The sequence below is a fragment of the Aplidium turbinatum genome, chromosome 2 (assembly GCF_918807975.1).
Source record: "Aplidium turbinatum chromosome 2, kaAplTurb1.1, whole genome shotgun sequence".
NCBI classification, from domain to species: Eukaryota; Metazoa; Chordata; class Ascidiacea; order Aplousobranchia; family Polyclinidae; genus Aplidium; species Aplidium turbinatum.
In genome coordinates this window covers 1665837-1685820 of record NC_137473.1, presented here as the reverse complement: position 1 = coordinate 1685820, position 19984 = coordinate 1665837, and the positions used below count along the sequence as shown (strand labels likewise).

The following is a 19984-nucleotide window of genomic DNA, read 5'->3' as shown; positions in this document are numbered from 1 at the left end:
AGGGGGAAGGGATGCATATAGGTCATTTTTTACGCGTGCCGCAATGATAGTGATAAAGAGTTTGTATACATGACTGAGTAGACTTATTGGAGGGTAGTTGCTGCAGTCGAGTCTATTGCCTTTCTTGTAGATTACAATTATTAGAGCTTCTTTAAAATTGCTGGGTATCTTTTTCGTTGTTAAGATAGAATTGAAGAGGTGAAGCAATGCTGTGATTAGAGGTTCGCCTCCTGCTTTGAGGTATTCCGAGTAAATGTCGTCTATACCGGGACATTTGCCATACTTTAAGTTGCTTATAGCATTAGATATTTCGCTTCTTAAAATAGATGGGATTTCGTCATGTAATATATTGGAGATGTGCCTTTAAACTTTTAATTTATTTGAGAACTTGCCTTTTAAGTTTGTACCTCGTGTTTCACATTTTGCCTTGCGCGTTTTCCATGACCTCTTGATTGGCCGCTGTTAAATACGCTTTCCTGACAGCGATGCGGTATTCTCCAACTCGAAACCAGCTCAGTGGCCGAGTGGTTTCGCCTTCGGCTCTGGTGCTGGCAGATCTGAGATCGATTCCAGGTCGGGTCAAACCGAAGACTTTAAAAACGGTACCGATTGTGTTCTATCCTGCATAGCGCAGTGAGAATGAGTCGGGTAATAATGTGATAACATCGTAAATCTGATATAAATTAAAAATGAGCCCTGTCGCTAAAAGACCTTAGCTGTTGTAGAGCGACAATAAATAAAACCATAACATTATTATTATTCTCCAACTCGAGTTCAACTAGTTGTCAAAGTCAATCGTTTTAGTGCCGCAGCTATGTGGGCGTTTACGTTGACAGTTTATGTTGAAGATTAAATTTATGTTTGAGATTCAAATAAAGTTATCTGTTCGTCTTTGGGAGTTCGTCCGAAATAGTCAGACGTAAAGGCTAGCGCGAAACATTACATGGTGTCAGAAGTTGGATTCGAAGTTGTCGAAGTCCACGAAACATTACATGGTGTCAGATGGATTCGACGCACGCAACAAAGACAGCAATGAACTTCCAACAAGGAAATGTTGCGAAGAATTTTAAAAAGTGGAGGAGGATGGTCGAGTTAAAGTTCGAATTTGCGAATTTTTGTGATAGTTGGAAAACTAATCACCGAACGTTTAGCAGTCCATTACACCCGAAGTTAAATGTCGAGAAATGCAGCAACTTGCAGCTGATGAAAATGCTGCCGATGATGAAAAAAGTTGCTGCTGATGAAAACGTTGTTGCTGATGAAAAAGTTGCTGCTGATGAAAAAGTTGTTGCTGATGGAAACGATGCGCTGCTGATGAAAAGTTAAAGGAAAGTTGATTTACTTTTGTGCTGTTTGTTTTGAAAGCTTTTAATTTGCTACTTTTGTTTTGCAATATGTTATAATGTATTGTTTTGATTGCAGAAAACAATGTAATCCCCTTACCTTGGTGAAATCATTGTTTCAAAGACAAATTCATTCTTAGTTAAATTCCACTGTAAAAGCAGAAACAACTGCAGGAAGTGCTTTGTTTGAGTTAAATAAAATGCTAACAACGAGAGTATACGTGCTATAAGTTAACATTTGCTGTTCACCTAAGCTTCTGAAAAATAATTTGTGTAGTAAATGCGATACCGTTATTTCATGTGTATTTGGCAGTGTACCACTCTTCATAAGTTTAATCTGTTTGTGTATTGTTAAATAGTTTTCTTTTTCTTCAGACAAAGGGAGGTGTAATATATTGGAGATGTGCCTTTAAACTTTTAATTTATTTGAGAACTTGCCTTTTAAGTTTGTACCTCGTGTTTCACATTTTGCCTTGCGCGTTTTCCATGACCTTTTGATTGGCCGCTGTTAAATACGCTTTCCTGGCAGCGTTGCGGCAGATTCTCCAATTCGAGTTCAACTAGTTGTCCAAGTCAATCGTTTAGTGCCGCAGCTATGTGGGCGTATACATTGCTAGTATGTTAGTCTGAGTACATGTTTGAGATTCAATAAAGATATCTGTTTGTACATGAGAGTTCGTCCGAAGCAAGTTAGACGTCAGAAGTTCGTAAAACATTACAGGCTACACAGAAGGTCAAATTGGTGAGCAGCTTGGATTTAGTAAAACTGCTGTGCATCAGGCAATTGTGAAATTTAAGAAATCAGGAACTTATATTGATGCAAAACGCAGTGGTCCTCCCCGGAAAACAACTCCTAGAGATGACATCTTCATGAAAAGGCAAGTGGTGAAGTCTCCAACATGTTCAGCCAAACAAATCAGGGTCGATTTGAATGAAGCCGGTATTCCAGTCAGCAAGAGGACTGTTAGCCGCCGTTTAGTTGTAGAATTTGGTCTGAAGTCACGAAAACCAGCACGAAAACTGAGGCTTAGCCTACATCAGCGATGAAGAAGAAGGGCCTCCTGTTTGCATTGCAGCACAAAGACTGGACTAATGGCCAATGGTCTAAAGTTTAATTTTCGGACGCATCAAATGTTTTGGACGAATCAAGTAAGTTTGGTGCAATAAAAGAAATGTCCGTCGACCCTCAGGAACACAATTTGATGAAAAGTATATCCGGCAAACGATGAAACATCCACCAGGTGTGATGATATGGGAAGCCATTTTGACCAAAGGTACAGCCGAACTCTTTTTTCTAAAACCAGGAACCACGATGAAGGGCCAGAAATACTTGAACTTAATGAAGGAAAGCTACAACTGCACAATAATGCACATGTCGGTGCACGAGTGCATAATTTTTGTGCAAGATGGAGCCCTATGCAATCGTTTAAACATAGTAACAGAGTTTTTAAGGGCTAAAAAAATTATTCTTCTGCAGTGACCGGGAAACAGTCTTAATCTTAACTCTATCGAAAACTTTTGGACTTTTCTCAAGAAAAAAGTTGCTGAAAAACATCTCTCGAGTATTTCTTCCCTAATTGAAGCAATCAAATTAGTCTGGATCCGTGAAATTCCGAAAGAACTTTGCAAAATTTTAATCGAAAGTATGCCCAGACGAATCAAAGCCGTCATCAAAGCGAAAGGAGGACACACCAAATATTATAAATTTGAGATTTTGATGCAAAATACAATATACTGTACCATTGTCTTCAATTGAACATTCTAGGGGCCAATCCGGAATGTAATTGTTGGTGCAATTAGCAAGAAGTCCTTCCAGTGGCTCTCGAATATGAATAAACTTATCTGTTGCTAATCGCTGATAGATTTGTGCAAGGTGTCTGTAAACTCAGTACGATGACCTAAAATCAAGCCGAGCGATGACACACATCAAGCCGAGCGTTGGACAATTACCATGAGAAAGTCTATATTATGTAAGTGTGAAAACTATTGAATTAGTTTTTTTCACACAGGAAATCTTTTATACTTTAAAAATCCTTGTGTACAATTAAACTTGTATGAGGTGTCGATTTCGACACCTCGGGCGTCGGAGGTATATCCACAGTTGTAGATAACATAAAAAGATTTTTTAGAAAAATAATACTGAACTATAAAGTGTAAGCATAATTGGAAAGCTCAGTGGCCTCATCCGCTCCGTTAGCTCAGTGGTTACGCGCTCGGCTGAAGATCACGCGGCGCTGGTTCGACTCTCGGGGTATGCGCTTGAGCAACGCATTTCAGGACTGCTCTTCATTCAGCGGCACCTAGTGAATGGAATAATTCTCTGGCAAAAACACTTCAACAATCGGAAAACTTCACTCTGCCAATCTCGGTAACCGGCCCTGCGTCAAGAGCCTCTACAAGTATGCGAAACTACCAGGAATAACCTATCAAGGCTTTGTCAGTCCGAGGATAAAGATTCAAAAACAACCAACCAAACAAAGCTACTGAAAGTTTGAAAACGTTACGATAACAATTAAGGCCCAAAATAGTGAACTAAATTTTTAAAAGTGTCGATTTCGACACCTTGGCCGTTCTAGTGTTAAAAAGTGACCAGAACAAGATTATTTTTTCAAAATTTTCTGGGGGGAAAGCTCCCACACTCCTTTCAGTTTTAGTATTACAAGTTTTGAACCGTTCATTTGTGTTATATTTTGCTTTGTTCAAACTTTGCCTTTCTTTAACTTTTTCTAGATCCCCTTCTGCATTGTCAATATTTTTAACTTTATTTTTTCTATAAAATCTTAAAACTTGTTTACTCTTTGTTAAAATGAAAAATATGAATTTTTTCTCCACCTTAAAGGAGTTTGCGGTTCTAAACGCTTTCTGGTCCTAGTTTAAAGAGCGATCACTAAACATAGGGGCCCATTTGTGGATTTCGGAATGGCCTGAAATGGTGCTCACAGGGCCCTGCATGCTGGTGTCAACTTTCCATTCAAATTATTTAGTGATGCTTTGGATCAGTGATCTATGTTACAACAATCTATGCTTTATCATTGTCCTCTAGCAATGCACAAGACTTAGAATTGCAAACAAATGTATTTCAAATAAATTAAACAAGTAAACCAATCATAGTAAACGAGACTAATCTTTACAACTAAAGTATCGTGTACTATAATCATTATAAGTAAATCCTTGGAAAATTGAAACAACGCTACGGGGCGTCGCGACGCACAGTTAGAGAACCTCTGGTTGTTCAGCAGAAACGCCAAAACGTTTCAGTTTTCAATGTTGCTACTGATGGTAGCATTAGTAGTAGCGTACCCTAGTTATTCGTCTTCTGCTTATGCGACAGCTAAGCAGCTAGATTATATTAGTCTTAATTTTAACTATGTTTATCTTTGTCTTGAAGCCCTGTGCAGACATTCGTTAAATTGTCTTGCCTATTGCCGTATATTTTGAGATTTTCTGGATGTAGGATGTATATTATTTTCTACGATACATGATAGCAAACGAGAATTTATAGTTAACGAGACTAATCAAATAATTAATATAATTAAATGGTGTTTCTTAAATGAGATGGATGAGGTAATCTTTAACAAGCTTTCGTATGTATGGAGACAGTTTGGTCTGGTACAATATCGTAAGCCATCCTGTCTGCAGATGGTAAGGCGATTTGTTTAATTTCAATAACGTCTTGGCTGAAAACATTTTTCTAACGAACAAGACGTCGGTAATGAAACAATCCATGGCCATATTTCGCTTCATATAAGCGAGTATGTAACAAGTTTTCTTTTCGTACTTTTCGAAAACACTTTATCGCGTCTCTATTGTATCTCTTTTGCCTTCAAGGTGTCGATATTGTTCGCTTTGTGAATCGCTGCTTTAGATTATGTTTTAATTTTAATCCAAACTTAACAACTCGACGAAAAGAAACGAAAATAATTTAAACTGCAAACTTGCGGAAGCAGCAACGGATATGACGAACAGTTTCATGCATTTTATTTTAATTTTCCAATTTATCTCACTTGGTAATATTTTTTGTTAATTATTGATTTTAATTAGACAAAGCTGTCCATATTCAAAACAACGAAATAATACACAAACTGCAAATGCATTATTACAAATATATACAAAATATACCCTATAAACATTAAGAGAGAAAAAATTGCAGTTTGCATATAATTTGTGGAAGCAACTTGCCAATAAACGTGCAAACAACTGAATGTTGCTTTGTATGTTGAAAACTTGATAGAAAACCTCATGAACGGATCGTAAATGCATCAGATATTGGATTGAAAACAATATTTCAATTAAACAAATGTTCACGAGGTGGCTGTAAGTGACAAAGTTGGTACAGCACACACTAAGCTGGCAACAACAAAATTAATTTTATTATATTGTTGTATCTTGTATCTACTTAGGTTGTTGCGCCTGAAAGACCCTCGCGTGCCACAACTTGGAACATTACTCTATGTGCATCCAATTCAGCTCGAATCACATCTGGCAACGCTGTCTACTTCTGAATGTCTGTTGCGAGAAACAAGAACTCACTTTTTTGCTTTAGGAAATGGGAAGTTTAAGTGCTCAATTTACGATACAATGACAAAAAAAGAATAAAAAACAAACAAGCAAAAACAACATCATTATTTTGCGGAAATCCAATTCTACCCAGGGAAGTTATGTCCTACAGATATCAAGCGTGCTTTGATACATCGATAGAGCGATAATTATAAGATCCTAGCCAGCAAAATTCGTCACTTTCACACCGACCCAACGTCTGCGGACGTTGAATCAATGTAAAAAACGACAGGTCCCGCTAGCTGGGATGTAGTAATGGCATGTCACAGTAATATGAGAAATTTAGGTTGAGGTATGTTTTACGTGAACCAAAATAAAACAAGTAATCCAATTTGGCACATTACGTTGTATTAAGTAGTAGACAAACGAACAGACAATGGCATGACGATCCAGTCCAAGATATTGATATAAAAGAAAGTTTTTGAAAATAACTTGTTGGACTACATGACTAACCCTAACCGCTTGGGGTTCGCGGACCCCTTGGGGGTCCGTGAGAAAGCATTTGGGGGTCCTTGATTACCTTGATGAATTTTCGAAAACAAACGAAAAGCGATCTTTTAACTTTCATTTCTCTCTTTAAATGCAAATGTGTCAAGCTCAAGCCCGCGACAATAAACTATACTGGTATGCATTAAAATAAATCTATGCTGCCTACAGTGTGTACATTGATCTCAAACTACATCTACCACAGCGCATGTCGATCAGTCAAATCAGGATTGGCTCGTCTATTACGTAATAGAAAGCAGAAAGAAAAATTTTGCGCACACTTGGAAACCTGAAAATCTCATTTCAACGTTATTTTAATTTAGAACACCTACCGAACGAAGTTGAAACATGGATTCGAAATCCTTTTCTCTTTGACTTGAACAACATTAGCGATGACGATCTCAGTAAAGATGACCTAATTGATTTGAGATCAAAAGAGTTATTACGCATTGAATTTCATTCAAAAACTGTGGAAGAATTTTGGTGCTCACAACTGCAAACCTAGCCATTCTTGGCAAAGCAAGCGATTATTGTTTTGTTATCATTCATAACCACTTACCTTTGGGAGGCAGGATTCTCAGCTCTTGTTACAATAACAACTGAACATCGAAATCGCCTGGACGTTGAAGATGACATGCGTGTTGCATTGTCAAAAACTCAACCACAGTTCAGTCGTTTAGTTCAGGAAAGGCAACAACAGCCCTCTCAATTTGCTTAAGTTAAAACATTTTCGGCCTGGCACTTTCGGTCACATCAATATTCAAATACTGCTGACATTTCTTGAACAATTCATTCATTTTCTTATTTGAGCAACTGTTTAACCTGATATTTGCCGCAGGATTCATAGCGCAATGCAATATGACATGCAGTACAGTAGTTGAGTAGCATAATTATTACACTAGTCAATAGAATGTTAATTGAGTTTCAGGCAAAATTTAGGTAGGGGTCCGCAGAATTAATAATTTGTCTAAAGGGGTCCGTGACAACAAAAAGGTTTGGAACCACTGCTGTAGAGCTTTTGCAGACAAAAAGCACAAGAACCAGAAAGCCAGTAGGAGTTTTACAATCTTACTATTTTGCTAATAAATCTATACACATTGGCCTATCATTGCAGGGCGATGAAATATTAGTATGTTTGGTGTATGCAATACTACAATGGTTTTCATTCAAAGATTTAGCTTGTTCAGTTTTGATTTAAAGCCTTTTACAGTTTTACATACATTTCTTATAGTGGGGGGAAGCTTGTTTCAAACTGTTGGCCCCATGTACCGTATTGATTGTTTGCAAGTGTTAAGTCTGCAATATGTTGGAATATAAGGAGAATTACTTCTTGTTGTTCAGTTATATGATAGTTTACACATAATTATAGCATTGAATGTTGTGGGAAGTAGATCATGAAGGTTACAATTGTGTACGAAATAGATTTTTTGAATATTTAAACATGCAGGTTGCAATCTCTAGTGTTTATAGGGTTAGGCCTAATTGATTTTAAATTACTGAGATCCATTAAACCTTTTATGCTTTCTCTGCGGTCAAATACAAATACAGTATGAAGAAAGTTATTGCATGTCAAATACAAATACTGTGTCAAATACAGTATGAAGAAAGTTATTGCATGTACGTTGTAGCCAGGGGCGTCGGAAGCGGGGGGGCAGGGGGGGCGAATGCCCCCCTGCCCTCAAATTTTCTGCAGATGGAGGGGCAGGGGGGGCAATGGTGCCCTTTTAAAGTCTTTTTTTTAATATATTTTTTGTTTGTCGATCCAGGTTTACACCTGGTGGTTGAAGATTCCCTGAGATTTATATTAAGTGGACGGAAAGGCAAGGAAGCCAACCTTCGTGTCCACCTTCAGGCATGCCTTTAAGTGTCCTGCCAAAGACACAGCCGCATGCTCTTGAGCGGTGCTGAACCGGCGCCCTTTCGATTGCCGTTCCAGGGCTCTCACCACTCGGCTATGCAGCCGACGTTTAAAGTCATGTAAACAACTACACATTTTGCAATATAACAATTTCTGCTATTCGCTTTTAGCCTAATTATAATCTTTCATTTTTGCCTCAAAATAATATTTACAGCACAAAATGTTGCAACACAGTACAGGCCTTAAAACTCGTTTTTTTTTCGGCAGCCATCGTAGCCTACCGGGAGCTCCTTCTCGGCGGCCAAATCTGCGTGCTTGGAGGCCAAAATAAAAATAACGATAGCACAAGTAAATAGAATTAAACTTGCAACAATGCTAAAATGATCACTTAGCGTTGTTGAAGTCTGGACCTGGGCGACGTCCTACAAGAGAATTGTTGCACCACGCAACACTGCTTTATCGGGATTGTAATCCAGTAGGCTACTATTCAAACGGTCTGCAATGTGGCTGATTTTATAGAAGTTCGCCACTCCCCTAGAATTCTTTTTAGCAACGAAAAACAACGTTCGACATGTGTTGACGATGACGGCAAGGTAATAAAATAAGTATTTCAATGATTAAAACATTACTTGTAAGCTTTAACTGCCTTTTATCAGAACTGACGATGCACTAGCAAGTGCGAAATACTTTTTCTGTTTCATCTACTGACATCTGATCCCTGTTGCCTTAGCAATTGAGGTTTTAGTTATTTCAATGATGTACATTACTAAAAGAAGCATATAATTTTTGCAAAATATGATCAAAAAATGTTTTCCCCATTGATGTCAAATAGCTTAGTTCTCCTTTTTAACAACGGTTCAATGTCCGACAACATCGAATCGACATAAAAACGACAATATTGCCAGCCGATGTAAATTAGCAATTCGGATTAAGACTTTGTTAAAATAAACGTCGGGAGTTACAAACAAGACTTACAGCGCTGGCGATCGCAGATGGATATATTCCATCAATAACAAATATTCCCCGCACAATGCAACAGTGGCGCTTATGACGCGCTAACCTAATTTTGCGTCACTCTTTCATACTGCATATTTTCGACAGTTAATCCACGATCATTCTATTGCGAAATTAAATAAATGGCTAGAAGAGATCGGCGGCCAAACTTCGCCGATTGAGGAGGTAGCACCGGCGGTTCATTCAACCACTACTTAGCGGCCATGGCCACAGGCTGCTTTAAGGCTTGACAGTAGGTTACATCATTATAACATAGGATGGTGCCCTTCTTTGTATACCGGATTATCATTATCGCTATATTCTATCTTGAAACTTGAAAAAAAAATTGGCCTTTTACTAAACAAAAGTGCCCTTTTTTCGTAATCTTGCCCCCCCAGTCAAAAATCGTTCCGGCGCCCCTGGTTGTAGCTTTTGTAAAGGAGTCTTGTTTTCATTAAAACAGCATTAAAACAGTTACTGTTCCATATTCCGTTGCTTTTGTCGAAATCAAAAGCTAAATAAATTCATATTCTTCAAAAAGTATTGAATGTAAACTACTCCGCCAAACATTTTTCTTTTAGGTAGACAATTCGTGCTTAGTTTTTGTGATGAATAGCTTCATTCGATGAATAGCTTCTTCAACGAATAGCTTCACATGATTATCTTCATTCATTTGAGCTGACATCGAATAAAAATCTTTCCAGGATATCTCCTTTATGTTTGGTGTGTTTGGTAAACCACCCACGATTTGTTTTGAGTTAGTTTCAAACAATGATGGAAATCTTGCTGCATATTTCCTCATCCTGTGATAGAAATGTCTTACTGCGCTCGATTGCAAGTCATCCAACTTGAGTCATGTCTTGCACAGTTATCTATTTCAGCAAGTCTGCTGCGATAACAAGCCATTGCTTGTTGCTTTGTTGAACGACTTTAATCGTTTTAACGCTTTTCCTGCAATTTTCTAATTTACCTCACTTGGTTATAAACATTGTCACAGAATCCTCTTCCGTTTGCACATAATTTGTAGAAGCAACTTTTCAATCCATCAGCATTCAACTGAATGGATCGTTGCATGTTGAAAATTTAATACAAAGCTCACGATATCTTGTTAATTTGAATAATTGCATCAGATATTGAATTAAAATAAAACTTTTTATGAAACAAATGTAAATTCAATTTCCGCGAAGTTGTAGCAGCAATACGCTTTGATTAAGCGACAAAGTTAGTAGCCTGCATAGCAGCACAGTAGGTATTACGTCACACACAGGCAGCATCACTGTAGTTGCATTTGCATTTGTACACCGCTGACTTGTTGCTTATGAATTTATTAGACTTTAACTAAATCCTGAAAAGTTTGGATGTTCATCAGGAATATTATTGTTTCTAGCAGCAGTTGCATCGTTCATATAATGAATGCGAAATTAAAGCAGAAGCATACAAGTTGTTTCATTGCTTCACTGACGTTTCACCCACCATGACAACGCGTATCCTCAGAGAAAATAATCTACAAAATAAAATTCATTAAGTTATATGCTGGCGCTGCAGAAAGGGAGAAAGCAAGAAAAAAAAGTAAAAGATGCACAATTTAAAATAGTAACAAAAAGATGTGTGAGCGGTTAGCCTACTTTCTACCAAACTTGAACCACTAGAATTTTTTAGCTTTTTTAAATCAGATGAGAATTAAACCTACGCAAGTTTTTGCAAATTAGAGTAGAATTTAAACTAGATTACGCAGTTGTCAAATATCTTTTTCTATTTGGTTAAAAACGCCAATGTGGCAACTCGTGATCAAAGTGTCATTCCACCATCACTGCGCCAAAACAACTTACGTCATAATATACATTGAAACGTCTATTGATTGATGAATTAATCGAAATTTTCATGACTTAACGCAGAAAACTTATAAAAAATATCATATGTCATAAGCACACCTATGTCGTCAAAGCGTATTGTGAAATCATAAAGCAATATTTAGAAAGTTATGGATTTACTGTCGTATTTCGTGGTCAGTGTAGTAATACCAGGCGGTGATAAGTTTAACTTCAACTCTTCAAGGGTAAACTACAATAGTAAGCCTGAACAGCCCTGATCAAAGCCTATTTGTTCAATACCGATACATTTTCATTCAAGGTCTTGGATTTCAAATTTATCTGGAAGACGACCCATTTAGTTTCACCTTTCACCAATTGCTTGTTTGCATAATTCTGTGCTTTGATGACGTTTAAACTCCTCATTGTTTTCCATTAGAACTTGAAGTCTTTCCATCTTATATTCTAGCTTCAAAGCGATGATTATGACGTCACAACGAGTGATTTTCTACCTTGCTACAAAAATGTCAGTTACTTGTTTGTTTCAACTTAATTTTCGTTTAGTTTAAAATAATCTTGAACCTAAATATAAAGCTTAGGTTTCCTATGATATTTAGACTTCTTGAAAACAGCGCTGCAACTATGCGTTTCAATAGTGATGTATTTGCCCAAGCAATAGGCCTACCGGCATACACATCAGGGCTACTTTGAGTATTCGACAAAAAATATTTGTTTTGTTTGCCGTATCCAGGCTTTACGCCCGGTGTTGTTGGCATATTGGCAGGTGGTGAAATGCAACAACGACAGTTTCTATGTCACAACCATTTAGGAGTACGCGTATCTCAGTTTGGGAATCCTTGCTGTAGACCAGGGCTTCCTAAACTGGGGGTTGCGTAACGAACTCCAGGGGTCGCAGAAAGTATACTAATTTGCACAAGGTAGGCTACTGCTGTGACAGTTGTTAACTTCATTAAGAGTCGCGCATTAAATAGGCTGCCGTATTTTTGAAAATTTATGAGGTGAAATGGAATCGGAGTTAAAAATCTTTTACTGCATCGTGAAGTGAGGCGGCTTTTAAAAGTCAAAGCTTTAAAATGGCTAGCCAATTATTATCGTTGAAAACCGAAATCGTGATTTTTCCAACAGAATAAAATTTAGTCTTAGTCCACCATTTTCGCAATAACATCTAGCTTTAGAAATTATGTCAAATGTCAGATTTGCTTGAAAAACTAAACTAATTTAATTTGTCCCTCGTAAGAGAAAACATCAATATTTTGTATTGAAATCTAAAATTAATGCGTTCATCAAATAATTGAACATCTGGAAATCAAAATCTCAAAATGATTTATCTGAAATGTACTCACTTCGCCTACCGTTCCAGACTAAGCAACATTGAAACCGCCTTGAGACCTGCATTAACAAACACTGAGCCACGGCTGGACTTGCTTTGTTCACACTGAATAAATGTGTTTGCTTTTTTGTTTTGTTTCCAGTAGGCTGCCCATAGGCTTCGTTGCCATGGTCAGAAATAAATAAAAACAAACTGAACTTTAGAAGAATTTGATTGTTTAACCTGAGGCATAATTATAGGCTAGCTAAAGACAAATTTGAGAACATCAGGAAGCTAAAACTCAATAATAAACTAAATACCAATTTTCTCAGCAACAATGATTCTAGCTGATCTTTTGAAGGCAAATAAAACACGCATAAGTAAAATAGCTTGGGCACCCAAGAGTGTTGTAAATTGTACACCTGTTGGGAAATGCTATTAAAGAAATAGCATTTCAACGTCTACCAACGTTGCAATTACGTAAACAAAGAGTCCCTTCGTTCATGCTTGTGAGTTGGAAACTTTTTTCATCAAGAACATTTCATTTTTTCGATCGTTTTCCTGGTCACGTCTTGCTCACGTGATCATTCGGTTATAAGCGCGAGCGACTGAACGCTTCTGCACAGTCGACAACTTGTAGGGCAAGGTTCGAATCTTGGAAAGATCAAACTAAAACTGTAAAAATAAATTTTATTGCGCTGTTTCTAGTTTAATTGGTGAGGATAAGTCAGAGTTAGAACAACAATGTGTCGGTAGCCGAGTTGTGAGAGCTCTGGTACAACCCTCAATAGGATGCCGGTTCGACACCGCTCAAAAGCATGCGACTGTGTTTTTTCAAACTTTATAATTGCTTGATTTGTCTTTTTTGTTGTTACTGGAGCGACATTATAATCACTTGCAATTGTGTTTTGTAGTATCAGCTACTAAGTTTTAAAATTCTATTCTATCGAGATTCACAAATTATAAAACATGTCCCTCTCAAACAACGACGAAGGAACTGCAGATGTTCCTTGTGAGGAAGTGATGGAAGAAGGTGAGTTTGATTTGATGGTTGCTCTAACACAGGCATGCACAACTCAAAACAGTACACGGGCCGTTTTAGGAAAAAAATATTTTTCGCGGGCCGCGTGCTAACGTTGTTGTAACTAGCGTCAGTGCCGGTCTTAGGGTATTTCGGGCCCTGTGCGGAGTATGCTTTGCGGGCCCCAATTACAATAATCCAATTCAGTATCGTAGCTAGGTACATTGAAAGGGAAGGGGTGGTGGTGGCGGCGTGATCGCCGAAGGCGACAACCAGCGGCGGGGGGGCTGGGGGCCCTCCCCCAGAAAATTTTGAAAAATTACTTTGAATTTGGGGCATTCAGAGAGCATGTTCAACAAAAATTTAGGTATGAATATTTCTGTAAAATGGTGCTGTCCGGTGGCATAGCAAAAAGATAAGATCATGCTTTCTTTGGCATTTTTCGGAAATAAAGCTAAGCCTATGTCTCTATGTTGAGTCTGGATGCAACCTATTTCGTCCCCTGAAAATTCGTACGGTACCCTGAAATTGTGTAACAAAATTAAATTTCGACCTATTTCGTCCCCTGAAAAGATCGAGAAATTTTGAAATGTTTGCGGCAACTCCGATCAGCGACTTCGGCTAATGTCGTTTTTTTTCTCGACCTTTTCAGGGCACGAAATGTTCAGGGGACGAAATAGGTTGAATTCGTTGAGTCTCTATGTTTTCTTGTTGCTTTGTTGAATTTTTCCATTAAAAATGACAAAATTGCTGCATTTTCAGAGTAAATTGTGGGCCCCCTAATTTGCGGGCCCTGTGCGATCGCACGGTTTGCACATCCCAAAGACCGGCACTGCTAGCGTGTAGCCTATTTTATAAAATGTAACCGATTAACCGTCGAATAAGAGATATCGTTGAGAAGATGGTTACTGTCAAGAGACGGTTGCCTCTCGCACTACAGTATCTAGTTGTTTTTTTGCATTGTCAAACACGTCGCTTGAGCCAGCAAATCATTTTTTTTTACATTGAACCAACCTGTTCAGACGTGAAATTGATGTAAAAATTGATAGACTACCTCAGTGAATCAACGTATTCAGAAGTAGAATCCATGTAAAAATGAACTATTAGGCTAACTTTCTGGAACAAATCGAAGGGCTTGTGTAAAGGTTTCTCAGTTTCAACTTAAGCCTAGTCAGCAAAATCCGTCATTTTTACATTGATTCAACGTCTGCAGACGTTAAATCAATGTAAAAATGACAGATTTTGCCGCCTGGGAATAGGCTGCTGTACAGAAGTTGAACTTGGCCAGTTATTACAAATATATTTCTTTTAGATCAAACCATAGACACCTTAAATAGAGGATCAAACATATAGGCTACCGGTACCACATTTGGTCTGCCTTTACATTCTGTTACTAGGCTATGGTTTTTGGTATAAAAGATAAATCCGAATTTGTAAAAAAAAAATGTTATATTGATATGCAGTTACGTTACCATAGCTAAAACCAGTACCGGCAACTAAATTACAGTACCGGTATGTAGTCTACTAAACAGTTTAAATTGGCCAACACCTCACAAATACTTTGTAATTAGTAATAATGTTCAATAAAACTCTTTTACCCAACCTATTTGCATTAACTGACTTTGTTTCAACATACTAGGGAGAATAGTGCTTGAAATACCTCAGTACTCAGTCCAACGAAGAGAGTATATTTTTCGAAGAAATCATTGCTGGTTCTTAGATATTTTCACACTGATTGGTGTTTTGACTTTTATTTAATTTTAAGAATTTGACGGGAAAATGGGTTAAAAATCGTTTTTTTGGGTTTAAAATTGAAGCAACCTGTCAGGCCCCCAGACTGGCAACACATTAGGATTTTTGGGGCATTGTGACGTCATGTGACGTTAAATTACATCATAATTGCACGAGCTAACTCGTTTCCAGCAGCAGAACTGGGTTAGGGTTGGCTTCAAAACGACATTCGGTCGGACACTACAACCAAATATAAGGTAGAAATTACTGCTCCGATTGACGCTGACTGAATTTTTTTGCTAAAAAAATCGGGAAAGATAAAATTAAGCCAAAAAAAGCCAAAATTATGTTGGCTTCTTATTAATTTGACAAAAAATCGATGAAACATGAAAAAAAGCCAGAAATAGCCTAATTTTTCTGTTTTTTTATCTCAAAAAAATAAGCCAAGGGAGTTGAAAAACAGCCAAATTCTCAAAATCTGGCTTCAAAAAAGCCAAATTGGCAACTCTGCTGACACCTACGGTACCAGACACTACGTTTTGAAAATATTCATCCGCGCACTTTGTGCGGGAACAAGTAACAAAAGTTGGATTGTTGTTGTAAAATTTTTCAGCAAAAATGAGCGAAATTACGGAATATCTCGTGGGCCGCATGAAAAGGTTTCGCGGGCCGCATGCGGCCCGCGGGCCGTGTATTGTGCATGCCTGCTCTAACATGTTGATAATATTGATAGCATTGCTTTTTACGTATTTTACACATTTTAAAATATGTTGCTTTATTTTATTGAAAGAGAACAAAACTTACAACCGCCATGATCCCGACACCAAGTCATCGACGTCTTCTTACGTTAAATTCAAGGCTCACATGTTAATAGTCAAAACAATATTTAATAAGTTTTCTTACAGGGCAAGCTCATCAAAAACTGACTGACCAGGACAACCGACAGTTTTCTACAACTGTCCATCAGCATGCTGACCAAGCAGTGGTCCACGTTGATCAGCAGCAGCATCAACAAGTGGTCCAGGTTGACCAGCGGCAGTATCAACACGTGGTCCAAGTTGACCAGCGGCAGCATCAACAAGTGGTCCAGGTTGACCAGCGGCAGTATCATGCCCATCATCATCAGCTTATCAAACATGTTGACAAGAGGCAGTTTCATACTACGATCTACAATTTGCCGGAGCAAAGTCGTATTCCATCTGGAGATGAAGGTTTGTACTGTTTATATTTGATTGAAATAGTTTCCATAATTATGGTAATAATTTCTCGGTTGTTAAATCATCAGGGCATAGAGCTGAATGATGATAGACATAGTGAGTTTGTAAACTGTTGCTGTGTTGCCATATTTCAATTGAAAAGTTGTATCAGTAGTTTTAATTGTCAATCAAGCTATGCAATAATAAATCAGCTTCATACTTTTAATCTTTGTAACAACGGAAACTCAAAAGATACAGCAAAATGTTATAACAATTAGCAAAATATATCGTTGATTCATGGCCACCTGGAGATGCGGCCTGATTTGTCACATTTTGCAGATTTTGATTACAGCTACTGCTAGTGCTTGACTGAAATTTTTTGAGATGTTTTTACTTTTTGTGGTTTCCTAATGACAAAAAACTTTTTTGTTGCCTTAGGGAAGCAGTAGCAAACGAGAAAAAGTAAGTTGAAAAACGCAAAATCAGACTGTTATTGAAAATTAACAGTCTGACTAAAATCTACAAAATCAACTTTTCTTTGTTTTTCAACGTGTGAGGATGTTAAAACCTATTGTGTCATCTGGGGAAAAGAATAAAGAAAGCGTAAAAATCTAATTTTTAGAAAAATTTATTTAAACGTTCGCCCAAAGTTAGAAAAACCTGGAAATTTCTGCAAAATGTGACAAATCAGGCCATATCTTTAGGTGGCCATGGTTGATTTTATTGCGAAGCTAGAATCATACAAAAAACATTATAAAGTCACTTGTTCGTTGCACTAAGAATGTAGATATTTTAAAAGTAAGATTTTAAAAAAGGAATATTTTAAAGTAACATTACATCTCTTGCATGTTGTTTATTTAATAAAAAACAACGTTAATAAATATCAACAAAATTGTTGGTCAGGATTTTCTGAATATTTTGAAATGAATGAATTTCAAATGTGGATAAATATTACACGAAGCGTTTTATTGTAACAATGTTACAATTTTTTCCAAACATAATTTAGTTTCCAAATTGAGCTGTTCAAACATTTTTTAATGGAAACAAAATCGTTCACAAAGAAACACAATTTAAAACGAAACGAAATCATGGAAAATATTTTTCCATCGAAAAGAAATGTTTCAAAATTTAGAAAAAAAGGAACCGAGAAGGAAATTTGATTGTAGTCATATCAACACCAAAACTATCAAAATCAACCAGGAAGTTGCAGAGATAATTAAACTTGAAAAGACCTTCAGTTAGGCTAGCTTACAAGTCAGCAGTCATTGTTTGTTTGTTTTTTTGCATTTACGAAGATAAACCACAGCTGCCAGTAAAATCCTCAAGTTTAGAAGACAAAGTAAGTAAAAAGGACTCATTTTTGACTTTCTTACATTTTCTAAACCAGGCCATTATTTTTCACCCAACCGTTGCTAATAACCTTCAACCCAACCAAGACCAATTTCAGCACAAGCTCAACCATCAACACCAAAGAGGTTAATTTATTGGAAACAAATCAAATTTCAGAAGAAAAAAAGATCAAATCTGAACAGTTTATTGTACGCTACCACTCCATTTTTTGTTTAATTTTAGTTTGTTATTCTATTAATTTGTAGTTCTACACAATTTTAAAGTACAGTAATCAAATTCAGCTACAGCTAGGTCAAGAGACTCAAGACTAATATTTTTCCCTAAGTTTCATCCTTTGTGACGTAATAATAATATTTTTGAAATCTTCACCTTCCGAACTCGTATTTTTTTTTTTCTCGTACTGTATTTTACATTTCGTATTCCGACATTGATTGATATCATAAACCGACTAACTTAGGCTACGTCTACGTAAGTATATCCATTATCCTCGCCAGTCTTAATTCACTTTTTAAGCTGCATATTTTAATCAGGTCATTTTAACACAATTCATTTGATTCTATATCACTGCTTGACGGAATTTTGCCCTGAGTTACCTCTCATCAACTAAAGTACCGTAATTTAGTTTAGTTCCTAGTTTCAAATTAAAATTATTACTTAGTCAATTTCCAAAATCCTTGCTAAATTAAATATTTCATAACGCAATAATAGTGTTTTGTTTATTTTCTAAAGTGTTTCTCACACCACTTAAACCAGACTTGTTATTTGTTCTTTTTCGGTGCTTGTTGGTCACCGTCCTATTTCGTCACACATAAGTGAATTCTTTGATTATCCTGACTACAAGTTATAAATGCAGGTGTTGGTGATTTTGCTTTTAATCTGTTTTGTTGTAAAGTCATTTTGTAATCTTTCGTGTCCTGCGTTATTGGTTTTGTATTCATCTGTTGGTCATACTTTGTTTGTGGCAATGTCTGCGGATTGTAAAAATTTTTATTCAAAAAACTCCTTCTCTTTAACTAACAATATTAATAGGAACCAGCTATCGATTTTACATGTAAACATGAGAAGCCTAGTTGGTAACTTTGAAAAATTAGAATCACTGCTTGTCGAAATGCAAGAAGCACCGGACCTTATTGCTGTGTCAGAAACCTGGCTGAATGAAAATCGATTGCATTTTGTTAGCTTGCAAGGCTATAATTTTGTCCACTTTAATAACAAACAAACTGATGCTAAAATACAAGCAGGTGGTGTCGGGCTATACGTAAGCAGTTCAATAAAGTATAATCAAATTAATAATTTAAGTCTAAACTTACAGGAATGTGAAGATCTCTGGGTGGATATTACTTTATCAAACAATAGACAGTGCACAGTTGGTGTAGTATACAGGCATCCCAAAAATAAGTTAATTGAGTTTCAAACCAAATTCTGTGAGTGCATTGATTCGTTAAATAATTTTAAAAAATAGTATTACATTTGTGGTGATTTTAATATTGATATGTTAGCAAAGACAAAAAATTCTGCTGTAAAAAATTACTGTGATGCGTTTCTCTCTTTAGGCTGCAATCAATTAGTACAATCCCCAACCCGTGTAACCAGGCGCGAATCTAAGTGTTTTTTTCGGGGTGGGTCAGAAAATTTGAAAATCAATTAAAAAGAAAGAAAAGCTAAACATATATGAACAATGATACTACGACATATACAATATGCTAGAAAATAGACATTAAAACAACCATTTTCATCAATTGTGAGCCGAGGGACTAATATCAGCTGTTTAGAAGCATATCAAACCATTTGATGCGGAAACATACAATTTTTCACAAAGTTTCGGGGGGGGCCCGGGCCCCCTGGGCCCCCCCCATAAATCCGCGCCTGCGTGTAACTTCCACAAGTTCAACTTTAATCGATCATGTATACAGCAACGACCAATCAAATAAAATTCAATGCCATGTTCTTATTCACGATGTTTCTGACCACTTTCCTATTGTAGTTGTGATAAACTCTGTAAAACCAAAACAAGAAAAATATACACAAAAAGTAAGGAACATGAAAAACTTTGTTGCTGATGAATTCGTTTGTGATCTGGAAAATAGCTTGACCAACCAATACACAGAAAGGAATGATTCAGTTCATAGCAAATTTAATCATTTCATCGACACTTTTAATGACACTTTAAACAAGCATGCACCTTTACGATTGTTGTCTCGAAGAAAAAGAAAACTCAAGACCAAACCATGGCTAACAAAAGGAATTTTGAACTCCATCAAAACTAAAAACAGACTATATCACTTAAAAATAAAAGACCCAACAAACACTT

At 36.9% G+C, this 19984-nt stretch overlaps 3 protein-coding genes across 3 annotated transcripts in view; all 3 read left to right on the top strand.

The window, feature by feature from the left end:
• Positions 1-19984, top strand: part of LOC145765718 (uncharacterized) — a 1283504-nt gene that overhangs the window by 772727 nt on the left and 490793 nt on the right. The gene's annotated exons all lie outside the window — the stretch shown is intronic.
• Positions 1-19984, top strand: part of LOC145764723 (uncharacterized) — a 77935-nt gene that overhangs the window by 29139 nt on the left and 28812 nt on the right. The gene's annotated exons all lie outside the window — the stretch shown is intronic.
• Positions 13345-19984, top strand: part of LOC145765600 (uncharacterized) — a 30150-nt gene continuing 23510 nt past the window's right edge. Inside the window, exons 1-2 of the mRNA XM_082577436.1 lie at positions 13345-13408; positions 16033-16338. Coding sequence (XP_082433562.1) covers positions 13345-13408; positions 16033-16338 — 370 coding nt within the window. The remainder of the gene's footprint in view (positions 13409-16032; positions 16339-19984) is intronic.